Genomic DNA, 18,315 nt, shown 5'->3' with positions numbered 1-18,315 from the left:
AATTAAAAGCAAACGTTGTCATCTCAAGAGCTTTAATCATACATAGAAATTTAGTTCAACAGTACCATTCATTTAGAATGTTTTAGCAGTATGTATATTTAGTGTAAAGAGCATAATATGTTTTTTTTTCCTTTTTTTGATGAGGAATATTCATTAGGGTGATAGAAGCTTTCAGAAATACACCAGAGAGAAGAGCAAAGAAGAGACCGAGTACATGACTAAGTTGTAACACCTCAGACTACATTTTTTTTTTTTTAAACACCTCAAAAAGGCGACATTTATCTGTGGTTTATGTACCAGAGTCCATCCCGCATGATTTTTCCATCATTATTATTATTATTTTTTTTTTTTGTCGTTTTTTCCCCCCATTACACTTTAACCGAGAGAGCAACGGAGCCTTTAATATTTTCATGACCAAAAATAACAGCGGCCACGAGCTCTGTTTTGATCAATGCCCTATAACTGATACTCCGAGCAGCCGTCAAACCAGACTCCGGATGACCGTGTGAGTCATGCTGAACTCAGGGTCGGGGGGGTGAACTGTTTAACACTGCCTCGGAGACGAAGAGGGGGTGGGGGTGGGTGGGGGGTGAGCTAGAGTGGAGGACATTGCTGCAATCGAGTGTCATATTATAGGCATGAAAAGAATCAACCTAGGTCGTCTACCCAGTCGTCCCGTTTTCCTCGGGCCGTACATCCATCAACCGATCCGAACATCCAACCTATCGAGAGACACCGCCGATGAGCATCCTGTAACGTGCTGTTTGTGCTATCTCAGAAGCGCCACAACAACAACTCCAACCGGCTAAAGTCCCAAGCAGAGAGAAAAATAAAACAATGTGTACAAGACAGGAGGTGGAACAGATAATTGGCCTACGAATCCCAGAAGCGATTATTTTTCAGTACATCCATTCCTTGTAAGAGTAGTTAAGTAACGCCACGAGTGGATTTGGCAGGCGACCGGGTTCGCTGAGGGTGCATCGCCGTTGTTTCTCTCTCCCCCATTTTTTCCTTTTTTTTTTTTTCCTTTTTTTTTCTTTTTTCAAGCTGCTTCTGAGAGCTTCTTCCAGAGCTGTTAATGACGGAAGCTGCTGTTGCGGTAGCATCGTGGCATTCAGTGGGCGCTCGTGCGCAAAAAGACAAGAGACTGTGTATGGCATTAAGGCTGGGAGGGAGGCTGCTGTGTTGCCACCGCTGCCGCCGCTACCGCCACCGCTGCGGCTGCGTGCTGCGACATAGCTGCCGGGGAGGACATGGACTGGACCATGGGCTGGGCCGGTGGGGGGAGTGGAGGCTGAGGCTGCTGAGCCCCTGAGTGTGTGTTGGGGGAGGGCGGGGGCGTTGGACGTTTGAATTTGTCAGGGCTGGTGCTTCTTCTGGGAGATGGCCTCTGAGAGAGAACAAGAGACGGACAATACATGATTAATGATTAATATTATTCTTAGCATTTGCTGTTAAGATTGTAGGGGCAAACTATGTCTTGAATGTACAGTGGAACCATTACTGAGTGAACCTTGAACATCTGACATATATGCGGCTGCTTTCCGCGAAGTGGCGTTTAAAAGGAGTCAGACGCACCGCATGCCACTATAGAAGGTAACCCAGCAGAAATCATGTAAAAACACAAGGTGTGTGTGTGTTGCTGACTTGTTGATGAGATACCGTGAACAAGCATCATATGTGAGAAAGTACGGGCCATTTATGGGGATTTGGTGCAGCACATGGCGGGAACGTCAACGGACGGGGCATCGGAATAGTCATTTAATGATCATTCGCGAAAAGGTGTAGCATAGTGTGCAAGTTGTATTTAGCAGTACATTGTATTGTTAAGTGTATAGCAAGTAAGTTGAGTTTAGCCACAGAGCAGGAAATGATCGTCTTTGTCTGATCTTAACATCCTCTTCTATTATGTAGTTATTTGTTATTTATGAAGTACCTTTTGCTTATTTAAAAAACGAAATAAAAACTGGGGGGTTTGACTGAATTTGATACGAAGAGCAAACAGAGTTACGAGCTCAATCACGGAAGGATTGACAGCAACTACAGCTACCCCTTGCTGTTGTATGGCTAAACCAACCAATCCAGGGACACTTTATATCATATTAAAATTCAAATCCAGAAATACAATAAGGCAGTTCACAGTTTGCTGGGAGTTCCAAAAAAGTAATGTGACAAATACCAAATTGTTTTTATATTTCTGGTGTTTTTCTATCTTGACCAGTTTGTTGGCAGTGTTACATTTTACCTACCAGTTAGTTTGAAGGAAATTATAGTAGAATTATAGCCAAAGTAGCAGGGGTAAAAACGATAAAGGGGAATTCAAGTCCCACACCACTTGAGTGTGTTTAAAGACCCCAAAATGGCACCTTGCAAGAGACACGCTTACAACGCAGAGTTCAAACTCAAGGCGATCAGTCACGCAGTAGAACACAGGAATAGAGCAGCAGTGAGAACATTAAACATTAATGAATCAATGGTATGGAAGTAGAGGAGGCAACAAGATGACCTGCGCCAAGTAAAGAAGACTTAACGAAGCGAGATGGCCACAGTTGGAAGACAAACTCGAACAGTGGGTTGTTGAACAGAGAGCAGCAAGTGGAAGCGTCTCTACAGTCGCTATTCAAATGAAGGCAACAGCGCCAGCTAGCCACATGAACATCAATGAATTTAGAGGCGGTCCTTCTTGGTGCTTTTGTTTTATGAAAAGCTTTGAACTGTGACAAATGGAGTTGGAAAAATATTGTTTTCAACGAAGGTGGCGCAAATACTGGTACGAGCTACCGGTACGTATGGTAAGTAATTGTGAATGCACTAACTTGTTTTGAGAGTGAATGTAGTTGTCAGAACGATGGTTTGTATTCTATTAATGAAGTTTGACTGGCTGACTTATCTGACTGTTTTGACATTCCCTTTAGCGCAGCTTCATCTAGTGGAAGCATGACGCAACCCCAGCCACTACAGTAGTTTCTATTCTATGCGCCTTATAATGCGATGCGCCTTATAGTGTTACTTACCGCGACAGCGTGAGAGGAGCTTCCATGGACGTGCAGGGCAGGGGTGTTGTAGTGGGAAATGGCAGCTCGAGACAGAGTTGCTGGAGGAGTGAAGCCAACCGTGTGGCTGCCATATGAGAGACCTGTAAAAGACAGGAGCAGAAAATTTGCAGGAATTTGTATTTCTGTACAGAAAAATAAATTCATAAAAAAACCGAAAATGGCATTTCTCAAATGTCAAGAATGGGTCCTCAAATTACTTGTTGCCGGGACACTTCCTCATCACTTGTTGCCAGGACACTGCCTCACTGGGCAATTCAGGTGCCATTTAGTGTCATTTTTATATATTTTCCAAGAAAAACGTCAGATTTCTGCCCTTTGGTAAATTTATCCAAATAAAGTATGCAATGAGCAGCAAAAAAAAAAAAACAAATACAAAGAGAGCAGATGATGTAAATAGAAGCTGTTATTTTAGTAGGAAAAAAAAAAGAAGACTTGCTGGATTTACATGGAATCCACCAGGTGGGATATGGAAAACACCAAAATGTTCTGGCTTCAGGATGTGAAAATGGAATAAGAAGAATGACATGCTGCCATAGTGATGTAATTTATAAATAGATAGAATATAAATGTTTTAATGTTTGTCATCTATTTATATTGGCTTTAAATTTCATTCAAAGAGCCTATTTCACTTATGGTCTATAATTCGCTTGACAGTTATCGACAATTGAAGTTAATCTATTTTATGGACGTTGTTACCTGATGACCGTTTAAATATTGTAACAAAATGTAGCAGGGATGGCTAAGGCTTGCCCTCACTGCTATCCTGAGATGAACCTAAGGCAGCCTGCATAACCAGTTCTCTTTTGTTTATGCTGGTCTTTGGTGTAAACACAACAACATGGTGTTTCAACAGTGCACTTGGGCTGCACGCTGATTTTCTATGGGTTAGGGTTGGATCGGGGCATCCAGTCCAGGAACAGCACATTTCACACTGAGAAACGTGTGCTTAAAAAAGAAAAAAAAAAAAAAAAAAAAAAAAAGACGTACAATGGCACCCCTGCTGATTTTCAAACTCCTTGATGTGAGGAAAACATACAATGGGATGTTCTTCCCATACCAAAAATGCTGCATGAATTTATGAGTGAGACTAAGGGAAATTTAGAAGGCCCACTTAAATCAAATGTTTAAAGAAAACAATTAATTAAAATTAAAACCTCATGGACTGTTCATACTCCTACCCTCCGGCCGGAGGTGCAGGAGTGTGAAATGTAGAACGACACGATTAAAGAACTCATTTTACCCGACTGCCATCAGACAAACAGCTGACACTCGTTCATCTTGCACATGTAAAGTCTACTGCCACTTAATTTGCACTCATCCTTGCACCTGCACTTTGTGAGTTGCACACCAAGCTGCACTCAAACATCTTACTGTACTGTCCTCTTCTCACTGTTCTATTGAAGTAGGAATTTCGATGTACAGGGAAACTAATTTCTACACTGTACATGTGACAATAAACGGTTAGAATCTTCGATCTTGGCTGTTCAAAGGCAAACCGCACCTTAAACTAATAACCTGAGTCTACCTACCGCTTTGTTTCTTTATAGTAGGTCACTCTGCTTTCTGACATGTTTCTTCAATTGAAACAATGAGCACGGAATTTCTTCTCCCAACTGACCGGCAATAGAAAAAAAAGAGGCAATATCTATTTTCTTGTATTTTAATGTTCTACAGAAGACTTAACTGTCAGGTGATGAGTGTATTCTAGGCTTCTCCTGGCAAAACCAGGCACATTTTATGGACAGGCACTGATGTGGTCCTGCCCTGAGGGATTGGAATGCAGCTGTTTGGTGATTTTTGTCGGTGGCATTCACTCAAAATTGGGAAATTGTCAATCATTTTGCCTCGTACACATTGGAATGTGGAGATAGGGCCGAACAACACAAAATTTATCCTTTGCGACTCAATTATGGTTTCATCAATCATTTTTCAACTTCAAATATTGAAGGATATTTTGCGGTGGGGGTTAGATGCTAGTTGAAATGGATTTTAATGTTAGGTTTGGTGACAAAGGTTTTTCTTTGAAAAGAAATGAAGAAATCCAGAAATAACAACATCCGGACACCATTTTAAAGGGAACCCCTACTGGGAGGACTAATGGACATGACAATCCTTTAATGTTTTGTCTCATACTACAACATTTTTTAAAAGAGCATGAAGAATTATTTTTCTTCAAAAATCTCAATTTATGACATATTTTAACTTTCAGGAGCAGCCATTGATTTACTAGCCCAATGCATGCTGGGTTGATGACGGAAGTTGGTTGCATCGTGTTAACTTTGGCTTTTCGATAGTGTTTCGCTCTACAGAATATGGTAATAATGCCACATCACGCTGCTTTTGGTCGCCAATTCCTGTCCAAGTGAAATGAAGGGACTGATGCTAGTCTTCACAGCTTTCCAAGGGACAAAAAGAGAAACAATGAGTGGGAAATTGCTTATGGACTAACACGACTTCCAAAGGACCCGTGGCAGTGTTCTCTTCCACTTCTCTCCGGCTGCATTTGATGCATTTAGCCAACCTAAAATGCTGAAATAGCTCATGGGCCCTGCTAGTATTAAAGGGAAACTAAAGCCATATGCCGTGGCTGCAGTTTTCTTTCACAAACAGACAAAGGATCCTCAGGAAACGAGTGAAGCTTGCTCCAGAGAAATGCCACAGGCGGGAGATGTTGGATCTTTTCCTGCGGGGACGTCAACAACCCACTCCCGCAGAAGTAGCATCTTATTATGAAAGACCAGGCACCGACACAATCATGAAGGAAGCTCTTGTGAGTCGCCCGGTCAGTCAGCACAGGGGTCCATAAGTGTACAGTGAACAGCTGATGACAAAAAGTGGAGTGTCTTACAACAGCAGTCTCTCTCTGTTTGCAACGCATTTGCTGCACACACCAGTGACTTTGGCCAACTCTTGCCTCTTCCCATCTTTCCTCTTCTTCATTTTACCTTCTGTCTTCAGCGTTATCCTCCTCGCTCACGTGTTTCTCGGGTTAAAAATGGAAGGGTTGCGTAGATAACATGGGTTTGGACTGCAGGGTGGAATGAATGGGGCTGAGCCCAGTGCGACCATGTTTCGCAGACAGCATTGCGATGTAAACGACAATGGGGGCCCGCAAGTGAAAAGCTATTTCCCCAATTTTATACAAACTAAGATATGGTGAGACATTTTATTCTCATTTCTATGGAGCTGGTACAAATACTGATCAAAACGGACAATAATGTCTTGGTAAACAGGGATCCCTTCAACAAAAAGGAACCTACCAGGTGAGATGGGTCTGCTAGAGCTGGGAGACGGGGTATATGGGATGGGGCTGGAGACGGTCCTTGCTCTCAAACCTTGCGCAGACATCTCATTGAAGTACCTGATGTAACAAGACCCGTTAAGTCAAGTTATCATATTAAAAAACAAAAACAAAGACTGGAAGGAAGGGAGTGCTTGAATGTATCAAAACAAAAAGTGAAACAGATATGGTTAAGATAGGAAGACAATACCTAATGTACCTTGGATGGGATGTGCAAATACCACAGGCAACTGACAGGCAACGTATGCATGGAAGCTTATTGTCTTATTTGTTTTGCACCCACATAAAACATAGTCTTGAATCGGCTACCTTTCGTCGTCCATCTCCAGACTGGACTCGCTCTCCGACAGCTGTCTGCAGAGAGCCTCCCTGCGCTCCATTTCTCTCTGGAGCTTCCTCTGCAGCCTGATGTTCTCCTCTCTCATGTGTCGCTCCTCCTCTATGTACTGGGCACGCTTCTCTGTGTCTGAGGAGGGACAAAGTCAACAAAGGAAGTCAGTCCAGATGCCCGCAAATCAACAGCAGACACAAAATTTAACAACTGCATGAGTATTCATACCGACATTGTGCACTTGCAGGACTATAAAGTTTGGTAAAAGAACATCAACTTAAGTCCTCATAGTAAATTCAGAAAGGAATAAATGAGATTCTATCGTTTTTGAAATATCAATAAATAACAAGACAAGAAATGTCAGTAATTTTGTAAGTACTAATGCTTTGTGTTTTATTCATTTATGTATGTATTTATCAACATAAATACACTTTAAATTTGTATGCCAGTGAATGGCATAAACCTGGACTCATACCGCCATCTAGTGGCAAAAACAAATAACTGCCAGAATAACAGCAGTCAAGGGTGTTTCAATTACACTTTATTCCCTTTACTTTTTAAAATGTCTTATTTTTAGAAATATTTAAAAGCCATGGGGTTTATTGCCAATAACCTTTATTAATATTTATTTTCCTCTGTCAAAATGAATCCATACCCATAAATACTCTATTTCCAAACCTTGAATGAATTTGGATTTCAAAGAAATAAAACCACTAAAATAAAATCAGTTGATCTGGAGCTTGTTTAACCAAAGCCTCTGCTTTTTTTGTGTCCAGCGCAACGGCTATTTTCCTCAGTTGGAAATCGATAGTCTCTTTTACATATCCACTGAGAAATAGAAAATTGTATTCATTTTACCCACATGGGCTTCATGTGTGAAAGCAAATATTTATCATGCGACTGGGACAAAATAAAAATAGCCAGCAGTTAATGAAGCACACGGGTAGAACCGAAACCGCAGAATTTGAGAAGTGACAAGATTTCAAAACATCTTGTCTTGGTGCCAGCCTTGATCAAAATACTGCAATCTCCTCAAAGTAATGCCCAGGCCACAGTCTCCAACCCTCACACAATAAACAGTGTAATTTAAATCAATTTTCTTTTTCTTTTTTTTTTTTAGCTCTTGAGAACATCAATGTGAAATTCCATACATTGCACAAGTTCAGTGGTCTGTCTGTTCTAGCTTGGTTTCTTTTTTATTATGCTGCCGTCTCAAGGGAAGTAAGGGACATTTTCCACGTAATAATGTGTTTCACATGAAAAAAAAAATCTTATTAATCAGTATTGGGATAAAACAAATAGGTTGGTGATTTGAGCAAGTAATAAATTCTCTAAAAATAGTCAGTGAGCAACACTGCACAAGTTCAGGCATCAGAGCTTGTGGAACCTAAGCAGAGACGACACTGAAGACAGAAGTATCTCTTTCTGTCTGGTGATCCAAATCAAACAGAGCATCCATAAAAAACATAAGCACCCAAGAACACATGACCAGTATTGTTTAAAAAAACATTTATGTTAATGTTCTGTCGTCAATATAGTCTTATATTTGCTGGAATGAAAGAAAAGAAAAGAAGACAAACCAAAACAACTAGGGTAAGAGTCTAAGATAATGACCTAAGCGTGGATGGGAAACCCAAATATTTGAAAATCACATTTAGCATTTTAAAGATTGATTACATGTAATGATCAAATTCGATTATTCTGTCTGGGTTTTTGTCTGGCATGCATTTTTACAAATACAGCCCCGTAGCTGCCAATCACTGTGGTGCATCCATCGACCAAAACGGCTGCATTGAGAGTGAAGAATGAGAGGGATCTAATGAGGTCTGTAAACTGCGCCAAACAAAGCAAGAATCCCCTCGGGGTCACGCAATAGTGTCAAAAGGGCCACTCACGCTGCAGCTCAGTGGTGCGCAGGCTCTTCTTGAGTCTCTCCACCTCATTTTTCAAGAAGCGGATGTGCCTCATCATGTTCTCCGGTGAGTCGATCTCCATAGAGACGTCTCTTGGGGAGGGCGGGGCCGACACGGGCTGGTCCAACTTCTCCTGTAGGATTCTATTTTGGTAGATAAACAAAAATAGGCACGGTCAGACTACTAGAGAGAAAGCAGTTGAATATGTCTGAAATACAAAATATCAAGTGACAAATAACAGCTATAATTAGGCGAAATTGAATGATTCGTTAGTGATCGGTAAATTAATCTTGTAAAAATTATTCTGGCAAACTGGTAAATCACATCAAAAAGATACTTCAGGTGAATTACAAATGTTGGTCCACATCCCTGTTGCCTCAGTTTTCTTGAGTGAGGTGTTTGCGTTTGAGTACACTGATCCGACTGAATTGAGAAACATAATTATGACTGATCAAAGTGCACTTTTACAACAACAAAACACACAAGGAAATCTTCACGGTGATATTTACTTAATTTTCAGAGGCTTGTCTGGTATGTTGAAGTTGCCAGGGTAGGTAAGTTGTTAAAGAATGTTATCAAATCATTTTCCTTCCTTCAATCCTTGCATCAGCCTCTCACTGTGAGGCGTGCTTGTCAAAAAACAAATCACATCCCTCTGACCTATATTTGAAAGTATGCCCATGCAATTTTGTCACATGGCACTTTCACTGGATGTCTGAAGGTGAGCCACTCAAAAGTAAGAATCTTTTAGGGAGATGTTTTTGACATCTTCCGTGAATTAGTTTTTACATTTATCTATCAGGAAATGATCATCAGTGATGGATACCGATTGCCATCATAAAGAATGTATTTTTCAGCGACCCTCGTGTGGCTAAAAGGGAATTGTTGCGGTATTTTCATTAAACATGTGAAAATGTTCTTTGCAGCAGCCCGCTTTTAAGGCGGAAATCTGTTGCTGGTGGACGCCATCAATCATTCAACCAAATCTCGGACATAAAAAGTACTGTGCCAGAACTAAACCACTGGATATTCCTAACAAATTATGATATTATTAGCCTATCCAGTATGTACTTGATCTACAAGAGCTTGGAAATGCTTTAATGTAAGGGATCAACAAAACGTATTCTTTGGTGTTAGGATATGTAAAGTGATGGGTGCAGTTTTAATTTAATGAAAACTGCAGCACTGCGCATACTGGATTGGTTTATAATGCTTCTCCAGACTCAGGAACAGAGAGCTGTTTGATATGGTTGGAAGTGAGAACATTTGAAGGCTACTATCATGCCCTCTTAAAAAAAAAAAGAAACTTGATTGAAAAACATCCACCAGCTCTCAAAACAAAATTATGAGTCCAGAATTGGGATTCGATGTACCTTTTCTCTGCCTCCAATTTGTCCATCCGTTTCCAAAGTCTGTTCACTAAGGCTTCTTGTTCCTGCTCTAATGTGTTCTCAAGGTCGATCTTCTCCCGTCTCAACTGGGGAATTAAGGAGAGGAGAAAAAAAAATAAAGGATTCAGGGATTTTTAAAAAAAATGCAATGGAGTACACACATGGGGTAGTTCACAGAAAACACACTGTACGGCAAAATCAAGGTCACTGTCCAGATAAGGGTCTTTCAGGAATAACAACCTAAAACTGCTTGCTAACAAACTATGGCAAGTGGAAAAGGGAGAATCTTTATTTTCATATGATAAGAACGTGCTTTTAAGCTAAAAACATTGTGTTTATAATTGTTAAATCAAATGAGCGAGCTTGGGAAAACGCAGCAGCATTACACAAGATTCAACTTTGACAAAGATATTCACGTGAGAGTGGCAACCGTGGATGAACTTCCACAAGAAAAAGCGGACCTATCACTTGGGCTAAAAGTAAAACAGAAGAGCAGGTTGAAATTTTAATGTCTCATCCTTTTACAATATTAAAAAAAAACAAACAAACAAAAAAAAAAACTACAAGCTCAGGAATATGTTGTGGAAGCTCTCCTGCTCCAATAAGCGTACCTGTTCCAAAGTTAGCTGCTTTGAAATTGTTTCGTTTTCCATCTTCTTGATCTTTTTCATGAGCTTGTTAACCTGGAACTCTTGCTCCTGCTCTAAGTGCTGCTCCAGCTCTGCCTTCTCGTGCTGAAGCTGGGGTGGAAAAGGGAAAGGCCGGGGAGGAAAGAAAAAAAAAGGGAGTTGAATGAAACGGGAGAGATGAGAGAGGAGATGCATGGTGAGTCATTACAAAAAGTATTTGATGACCACAGGGAAGACAGGCACTGGCATCAGATCACCCAATTTAGCTTAGACGTTGAGTATAGAAAGACAGTGAGCTTGTTTTACAATTTTAACAGATTTGAGGTTTGAACTTTCCGTAGAAATAAACAGCATAAAGGAATGATTTGGCAATCATTGCAACCCCCCTGCTTGGCATCAAACCAATGCAAAGACAGGGTGTGGCTCAGCTCTGATTTAAAGTAGGACGGCTACGTGATGGATTATATAAATGATTAGTCATTAAAAGGAAAGAGATACAAATTAATTTACAGGAAAGGACTGGTCAGGGAAAAGTAACCATTTCCATGATTTGTCTCCCTACAGTTCCTGCAAAATGTGGAAACCAGACTAAACTGTGTAACCCGACAGACTGGAGAATTTTGGGAAGCTAGAAACCATAATGAAGTCATCTTCAACTATTCTGTGTTTCAGGGGAATTCCAAATGCAGTCCATGATAATGCACTGGCTATACGCTAATAACATGGTGTTTCAGGTCATGACAAAAACCACTTGGAAATTCTGAACACACCGAACAGCTCTTGAGGCACAAATCCGACTGGAAAACGACAACATGTTTCAATCAAAAATGACGGTGCACAGTTTCAAATGTTGCGGTACTGGGATGGATCAGGTGCGTTTGTAAACACTGCGGTGCGACCATTCGGTGTTGCCATAACGCATATTGTCTGTGACATCCCTCCATGAGACAGTGGCCTTTTGCAGGAGTCAAGATTATTTTTGTTTTTCAACTTAGAGAGAAATCAGGATATTTTTTTACTATGAAATTCTCTCGAAGTTGACTTTACAGTCTCACAATAGAAAATATTGCTGGCTTTTGCTGTTGCTCAAGCAGTTTCACGGCATTAAAAGTCCACCGTCAGTCAGTAGGCTAGATCCCTGGTTTATTCTTTTATCTGACAAGTTTGTCAAGACAGGTTAAGGTGGCCCATCATTTAAAGAAATCCATTTGGTGACTATATGTAAATCATATGTTCGATGACCATAGAAAATGCAGTCATTGCTCTGCCTGAATTGGGGTCGTAGACTGACGTTAACCATCTAATTAAATCACCAAAATTGTTCCGTATTGCTTAGCTTGGCTTGCAACTTATCACTCACTTGCATGAGTTTCCTTGACAGTTCATTGGTGAGAAACTCTTCCTCCTTCTCATAGTTGACTGCCAACGTCTCCTTCTCCTTTTGCAGGGCTTGGATCTTCTTGAACAATGTGTTGCTGATGAACTCCTCCTCCTGCTCTGCCCTCGCTTGCTGTGACGGGACACAGGACAAACAATAGAAAACATCAGCGAGGTGGAGCGATGGGTGAGTTGCATGAGGGATGTAGCTCTCTGGCTTTGCAGACCATCTGCAGCCACAAAAATAATATGTACACAGATCAAACAGTACACACTGCGGTGTACTCCACTGAGTATTAAGGAAGAGGTTTGCCTTTTGGGCTTAACAGACAGTGTGCTAAAAGGGTGGCATGCAGCAAGGGTGCAACCCAGGAGCACTGGAAAATGAGTTGTGTCTGCTGTCTCCGCTACCAGTCACAGAATTATAGCAGCCTCACGTCACGGAGTGATGATACAGACATCCTTCCGAGCAGCTGTCTCAAATTCCCCACCCTCTTTCTCCAGTCACATTGTATTTAAGTGGTGTGTTTTAAGGGGACATAAAAAAAGTCATTGTCAATCGTGCGACTGTCGCAGCACAAAAGAGTCTCCCCTCAAACATCTGGTAGAGTCTCACATTTCCGTGGACAGGGCGCAGCATGGCTCACTTGCCAAAAAAATGAGCTTGGCATTCTAGCTAGCTCGCTAGGTTTGGCCTACATACTTCCCATCTAACCGACAGATCGGTTTCACATTTTATGAAGCAGGAAGGGTCTAATCGAGCCAGGACGACGATACATGACGCGTCGGTCCACGCAAACGCTGCCGCAAAGTAATTTATTTGCAGCCACTTAGCGCATCCTTATTGGCCAGCAAGTCGTGACAATGTGTGGCAGTGGGGTAACTTAATCAGCTGACCCAAAGCACGAACATCCGATACCATAACGTTAACCGCCCCACTGCTTCGACAAGCACTTTATTTTGATGGCGGCCATCGAACCGGGGTCTAGCTTTTGATTAGCAACGCAGAAACAAAACAAAGCAAAGTAGGTGGCCGCCACGACCCAACCACCTTGCAAACGTTAGCCGTCGGGCTACGTTAGCATCATAGCCACCTTGCTACTGTTAGTGGAAGCTAGCAAAACACCAGCGCCGACTTCGTATACGCATATCCCACACGTGAAATGAAGTCTAACACTTTAATTTGATCATATCTGCACAGGACGGCTGACACCGACCTCGGCTTCTTTATTGACAAATGCAAATTCATAATTGACATGAGGCTAGCACGTAGCTAGCACGCAGCTAACGTTACTCACAATGGTGACGCTAGCCTTGCGAAGGTCCCGATTCTCCTCCTGCAGGGCTTTGCACTTGAGTTTGAACGTCTCCAGCTCGATTTTGAGAACTTTGTTCTCTTGCTGCAACGAAGCCAGGCGGTTCGTCAGCTCCTCCAGGCGAAACTGTGAAATCACTATGCTCGGCTTGCCCGAATTTGAGGCGGAGGACGTCATCGGGGTGGCCGAGCTGCTCCCCGCTCCGTCGGTGTCGCTCTCACTCGCGCTGTCCGCCATCGCCGTGCGACAGAGTGTGTGGGGAGTCGTGGAAGACAAGAGCAGCTGCAGCGTCCGAGGAGCGCAGGCAGCAGAATGGTACACTGTGTGACCTTGCACTCCCGCGTCAGCGCAGCGCCTCTAACAGGACGTCTCCGGTACGGCACTACTGGAGATCCAACCAATATAAGAGATTATAATGTCATGAAAAAGTTTTTTTTTTTTTTTGCCAATGAGCTGATGAACACAGTCCTATTAAACAAGTCTAAGGTCATTCGTATGTATTGTCTTTGGAACTTGTCAGTCATCCAGGTCATGGTAAATTCTTGTTGAAATCTTCTTGTGACAACTGGACTCGATTTTCTTTCTGTGAAAAATGATTTAATTTCTTCACTTGAAAAATTCGCCCTGAAATGTCTCTTGAAAATTCTTCATGACAAGCCAAGAATGAAATGCGTTCTTGAAATATTCTTGGAATGTGTTCTTGAAAAATTCTCCAAGTGGAGAAATTCAAGTCCAGTTGCCGCGACAAGAAGATTTCAACAAGAACGTAATGTTCTTTACTTGAAATATTAATTCATTTCTTCACTTGAAAAACTCACTTGAATTTTCTCTTGAAAATTCTTCAAGACAAGCCAAGAATGAAATGTATTCTTGTTGAAATCTTCTTGTGGCAACTGGACTCGATTTTCTTTCTTTGAAAAATGAGTGAATTTCTTCACTTGAAAAATTCACCTGAATGTTCACTTAAAAATTCTTCAAGTGGAGAAATTCATGTCCAGTTGTCGCGACAAGAAGATTTCAATAAGAATGTAATGTATTCTTGACATGGCAACTGGACTTAAATTTCTTCACTTGAAAAACTCACTTGAATTTTCTCTTGAAAATTCTTCAAGAAAAGCCAAGAATGAAATGTATTCTTGTTGAAATCTTCTTCTGGCACCCGGACTTGATTTTCTTTCTTTGAAAAATGAATGAATTTCTTCACTTGAAAAATTCGCCCTGAATTTTCACCTGAAAATTCTTCAAGTGGAGAAATTCATGTCCAGTTTCCACGATAGGAAGATTTCGATATGACTTCACCATGATCTGGATGACTGAGAACCTCCACAAACAGATTAAATAAACTTGTAAAAAAAGACCTCCTCTGTTGTTGGCTCTAAGCTTATCACCCCCTCCATAAGACACTGGACAAGCTTAAGAGCAGTTTCAGCAACAGATTTTTGCAATCCCACTGTCTTGAGAGATGTTACAGGAGATCGTTCCTGCCTGCTGCCATCAAGCTCTTTACTACATCTGCCTCAACCAGTCATGCGGACACTTTACTGCTCCAAACTGCACTATACTGCACTTCCCGTGTGTTTCATGCCACCTCAGGTTTTCTTATTGCATTATTTGTATTTAAATTTTTCTTATCCTAAGCTGCTACAAAAATTTCATTTCACCCCCGGGGATTAATAAAGTCATCTCCATCTGTGTATTCCACACTGCATATAGGGACTGTCAAGGCTAAAATATCACAGTTTCAAGGTTAAATACAACTCATTTCATGTTTGGATTATTGTCCTAAACCATCCAGTGTGTTTCAGAATCAAGATCTCTTTGTGCATGGGTAGCATAAACAGCTAAAGATTCAACATCTATGTAGATGTAGGCTGTGTAGATGCTGCTTACAGGCATCACAAAAATATTTATAAAATATACTTTATAAAACAATTATTTTTTTTGCATTTTTTGCGCTACCCTTTTACCTCCTATTTCAATCTTTCACTGTACCCAGCCATTAAATGTTTAAATTTATATTCATATTTATATCAATATTAAGATGAAATTCTTTATTATTCTTTTCATCAATAGTAAACAATACAATAAACACAAATATTTGTACAACTGTACGATGAGCAACTATAAAAACTGCATCAACCAAACTTATTGTATACAAAGTTCAAGCAGGCACAGACGAGTAATGCGAAATCTGCATTCTTATTTTCAAGATTCAAGATTTTTATTGTCATATACGTTGTAAGAATATGGTGAATGATGAATATGAATTGTGAAGTCATTGCATTTTGATTTTTATCAAGATTTTAAGGTTGATTTTTTTTTTTTTAACAATGTCCGAAATAATTGTCCAGATATGGAATCATATTATCTCTAAATAATGTCTGCCTTAATTTTTATTAATACAGACGGTATGTGGATTGACCCACAAGAGCAATACTTCATAAAGACGCCTAAAAACCCTCTTTATGCAAGTAAAATATACAAATATATAAACACCATACTTGAACTACATGGATGTCTCATGAAAAAGCAATATAATATATAATTAAAATATTTTTTTTGCCAATGACCCCGTGAAAACACTCCTATTCAACATAACATTTAACCCTCTCAAGCCAATAGTATTACACAGTTTCAGCATTAAACAAAATTCATTTCATTTATAAACCTCCACAACACAACCTAATCATGCTTCTGCCATCAGGTCTTAATTTGTAATAGTTATTATTAGTTTTTCTTTGTTTATATTATTACTTGTTTATATTATTACTGTTGTGTGTTGTGGTATTGTCTAGTGTTATTGTAAGCTATTGTCCCGATTGCTTTTCGTCTGGTGTAAAGGGAGTTTACAAAATAAGCATTTCATTGCATTGTCTGAACATCCAACATGTGCTGTCCCTCTGATGGACTCGTTCCTGATCCTATCCATCCTCATCACTCCCAAAGAGAACCTCAACAACTTCATCTCTGCTCCTGCCAGCGATGCTTCCTGTTTTCTTTTCAATGCCACTGTCTCGAAACCTTTATCACTGTGAGAGAGCATACTTCCACCTCTCCAGATTTTCCCCCACCTGCTCCCTGCTCTCACTGCAGAATGTCGAGTATTTTTTACCAGATAAAAAAAATACTTTCTCATCAAAATTTATCAAACCTCAACAATAAATGGCAAATTAACAATACATGGCATTCCTCTTCAATTTGTCTCACAAAACTAAAACAAAAAAGGATCATGGTTGGTTGGGCCATAAAAAAAAATCCCAAATTAATGAAAAAAAAATAGACACAAATATCTCTATAAAACCTTAAAAAAATTACAATTTTTCAAGTTTTAGAATGTTTTCCAGAAAACAAAAAAAAAAAAATAATTGAGCCATATATTGAATTATTAGTTGATTGAGGGGAAAAAAACGACATTTGGCAAAAAATGACTTGGTCAGTTATTTTAAGAAGGTGACGAAAAGAGAAGAATGAATAAAAATAACACACACACACAGATAAGAGAGCGACGGATAAAATCAAAATAGAATCGAAAATGAAAGGCAGTGCAGAAGCAGTTGGTGTGAGCAGACAAGTTTGAACAGACGAGTTTTGATGGGATTTGAACATGTAAATCAGAAATACAGGTTTCGGGAGACAGAGTTCCTTCAGTAATGTAAGTGGGTGGGGCGAATTACTTGTGCAATGCTGACAGCAGCAACACAATGCAAATCATCTGATCACGGTTGCATGGGTGAAAAGTATCTGTCAGTGTTTGAGGGTTAAATGCATTTGTGTGAAACCTAGTGACAAGACTAGCAGACTAAAGATCAGTTTTTCACATGTATATTTTTTTTCTCTCAAATCTCACAAGTAACTTATCAATTTTATTTATTGCATTTTCTCCAGATTGCTTAGTGTCACTGTTTCCCCTTGGTTTTAGTTCTTTAAAGGCCAAGAGACTTGGCGGGGTTCTCTGCACCCCACATGACCTATTTGGATACTGCAGACTAAGACATGAGGTCAGAACGCCCTGGCGGGAGGCCCGAAGAGGAGATTTATGGACGGGGAGAAGGAGGACACAAAGTTATTGTCATTCCATGCTTTTGGGAATGGAACAAAATGAGTTACTTGAGACCCGGCAGAGAGCCATTAGCAGCAAAACAAGATAAAACAAAAATATATTTACATATTATGCAAAATAAACAGAGGTACTATGTGTACAAAATAAGCATGACAAGGCATGATGGACATCCAAAGGATGACGACTCGGATATCTACATGTGCTGTGCCGTCCACATTATTACTGGTGATAGGATTTTCAAAGTTAGAAATGTAATACATAATTTAATAGGGCTAGATCAAAATTCTATATTTAAGACTGAAGAAGTCAGATAATTATCACGGAATGAGGTAAATTGAAAAAAAAAAGAAAAACTGTGAAAGGTCGCCTGGAATAAATGATTGTTGAGTGGCAGAATGTGAGATTAAAAACAAATGCGAAAATTAAAAGAAAAGAACCTTGAGGAAATAATAGATTTGAAATGTAAGGAAGGCTCCATCAGTCCAACAGTTTTTCAAGATTGTGACGGTTATCTCCATTGTAGCATCACAGCACTAAGAAAACAACCTTGGTTTTTGGTTGGGTTAATTTCAAGATAGCGATTTCCTGACGACACGGTTAAAAGGCTTTTATTAATACGCTGCAAGCTTAATGTCAAAGTATCATTTGATGATGTCATTTTGCGGCTCCCACATTTGTTAAGCTGGAGCATCTCAGCAGTGGAATATGTTTGAATGAGACATGCGTACGCCTAAGGGCCTCTCGATGCCCACTTATTACAACATCTGTGCTTGAGCAGGGGACTGGTAACTAAAGGCAGTCCAGATACAGAATCAGATTAAATCCAAATAATGTCAGCCGTAATTTTTATTAATACAGATGGTGAACCGACTCACGAATTAATCTCGCGGTGACCCCACAAGAATAATAGTTTTAAAATACTCCTCTAAAATCACCTGTTA

General features: G+C 40.2%; 1 protein-coding gene across 1 annotated transcript; it reads right to left on the bottom strand.

Moving 5' to 3' along the window:
- Positions 1–15: 15 nt before the first annotated feature.
- Positions 16–13,634, bottom strand: LOC147236654 (coiled-coil domain-containing protein 6-like). Its single transcript, XM_086171820.1, has 9 exons — positions 13,297–13,634; positions 11,982–12,131; positions 10,604–10,732; positions 9,975–10,078; positions 8,584–8,744; positions 6,667–6,823; positions 6,317–6,417; positions 3,015–3,136; positions 16–1,390 (listed from the first exon to the last, which is right to left on the bottom strand). Exons 1-9 carry the CDS (start codon positions 13,549–13,551, stop codon positions 1,160–1,162), a joined length of 1,410 nt encoding a protein of 469 aa, XP_086027946.1. The 5' UTR covers positions 13,552–13,634; the 3' UTR covers positions 16–1,159.
- Between the last annotated feature and the right edge of the window lie 4,681 nt (positions 13,635–18,315).

Source organism: Fistularia commersonii, chromosome 2 (assembly GCF_037954325.1).
Source record: "Fistularia commersonii isolate RoL2024-O1a breed Wild chromosome 2, RoL_Fcom_v1.0, whole genome shotgun sequence".
NCBI lineage: Eukaryota > Metazoa > Chordata > Actinopteri > Syngnathiformes > Fistulariidae > Fistularia > Fistularia commersonii.
The sequence above is the reverse complement of the archived record's forward strand: the minus strand, read 5'-3'. Positions and strand labels throughout refer to the sequence as shown.

Bases quoted from the DNA above. Each gene is read 5' to 3' on its own strand.
- LOC147236654 (XM_086171820.1), bottom strand. From the start codon at position 13,551: ATGGCGGACAGCGCGAGTGAGAGCGACACCGACGGAGCGGGGAGCAGC. The intron at 12,132-13,296 runs GTGAGTAACGTT...GTCCCGTCACAG, and splicing joins GCAAGGCTAGCGTCACCATT to CAAGCGAGGGCAGAGCAGGA. The intron at 3,137-6,316 runs GTAGGTTCCTTT...TGTCTTTTACAG, and splicing joins TAGCAGACCCATCTCACCTG to GTCTCTCATATGGCAGCCAC.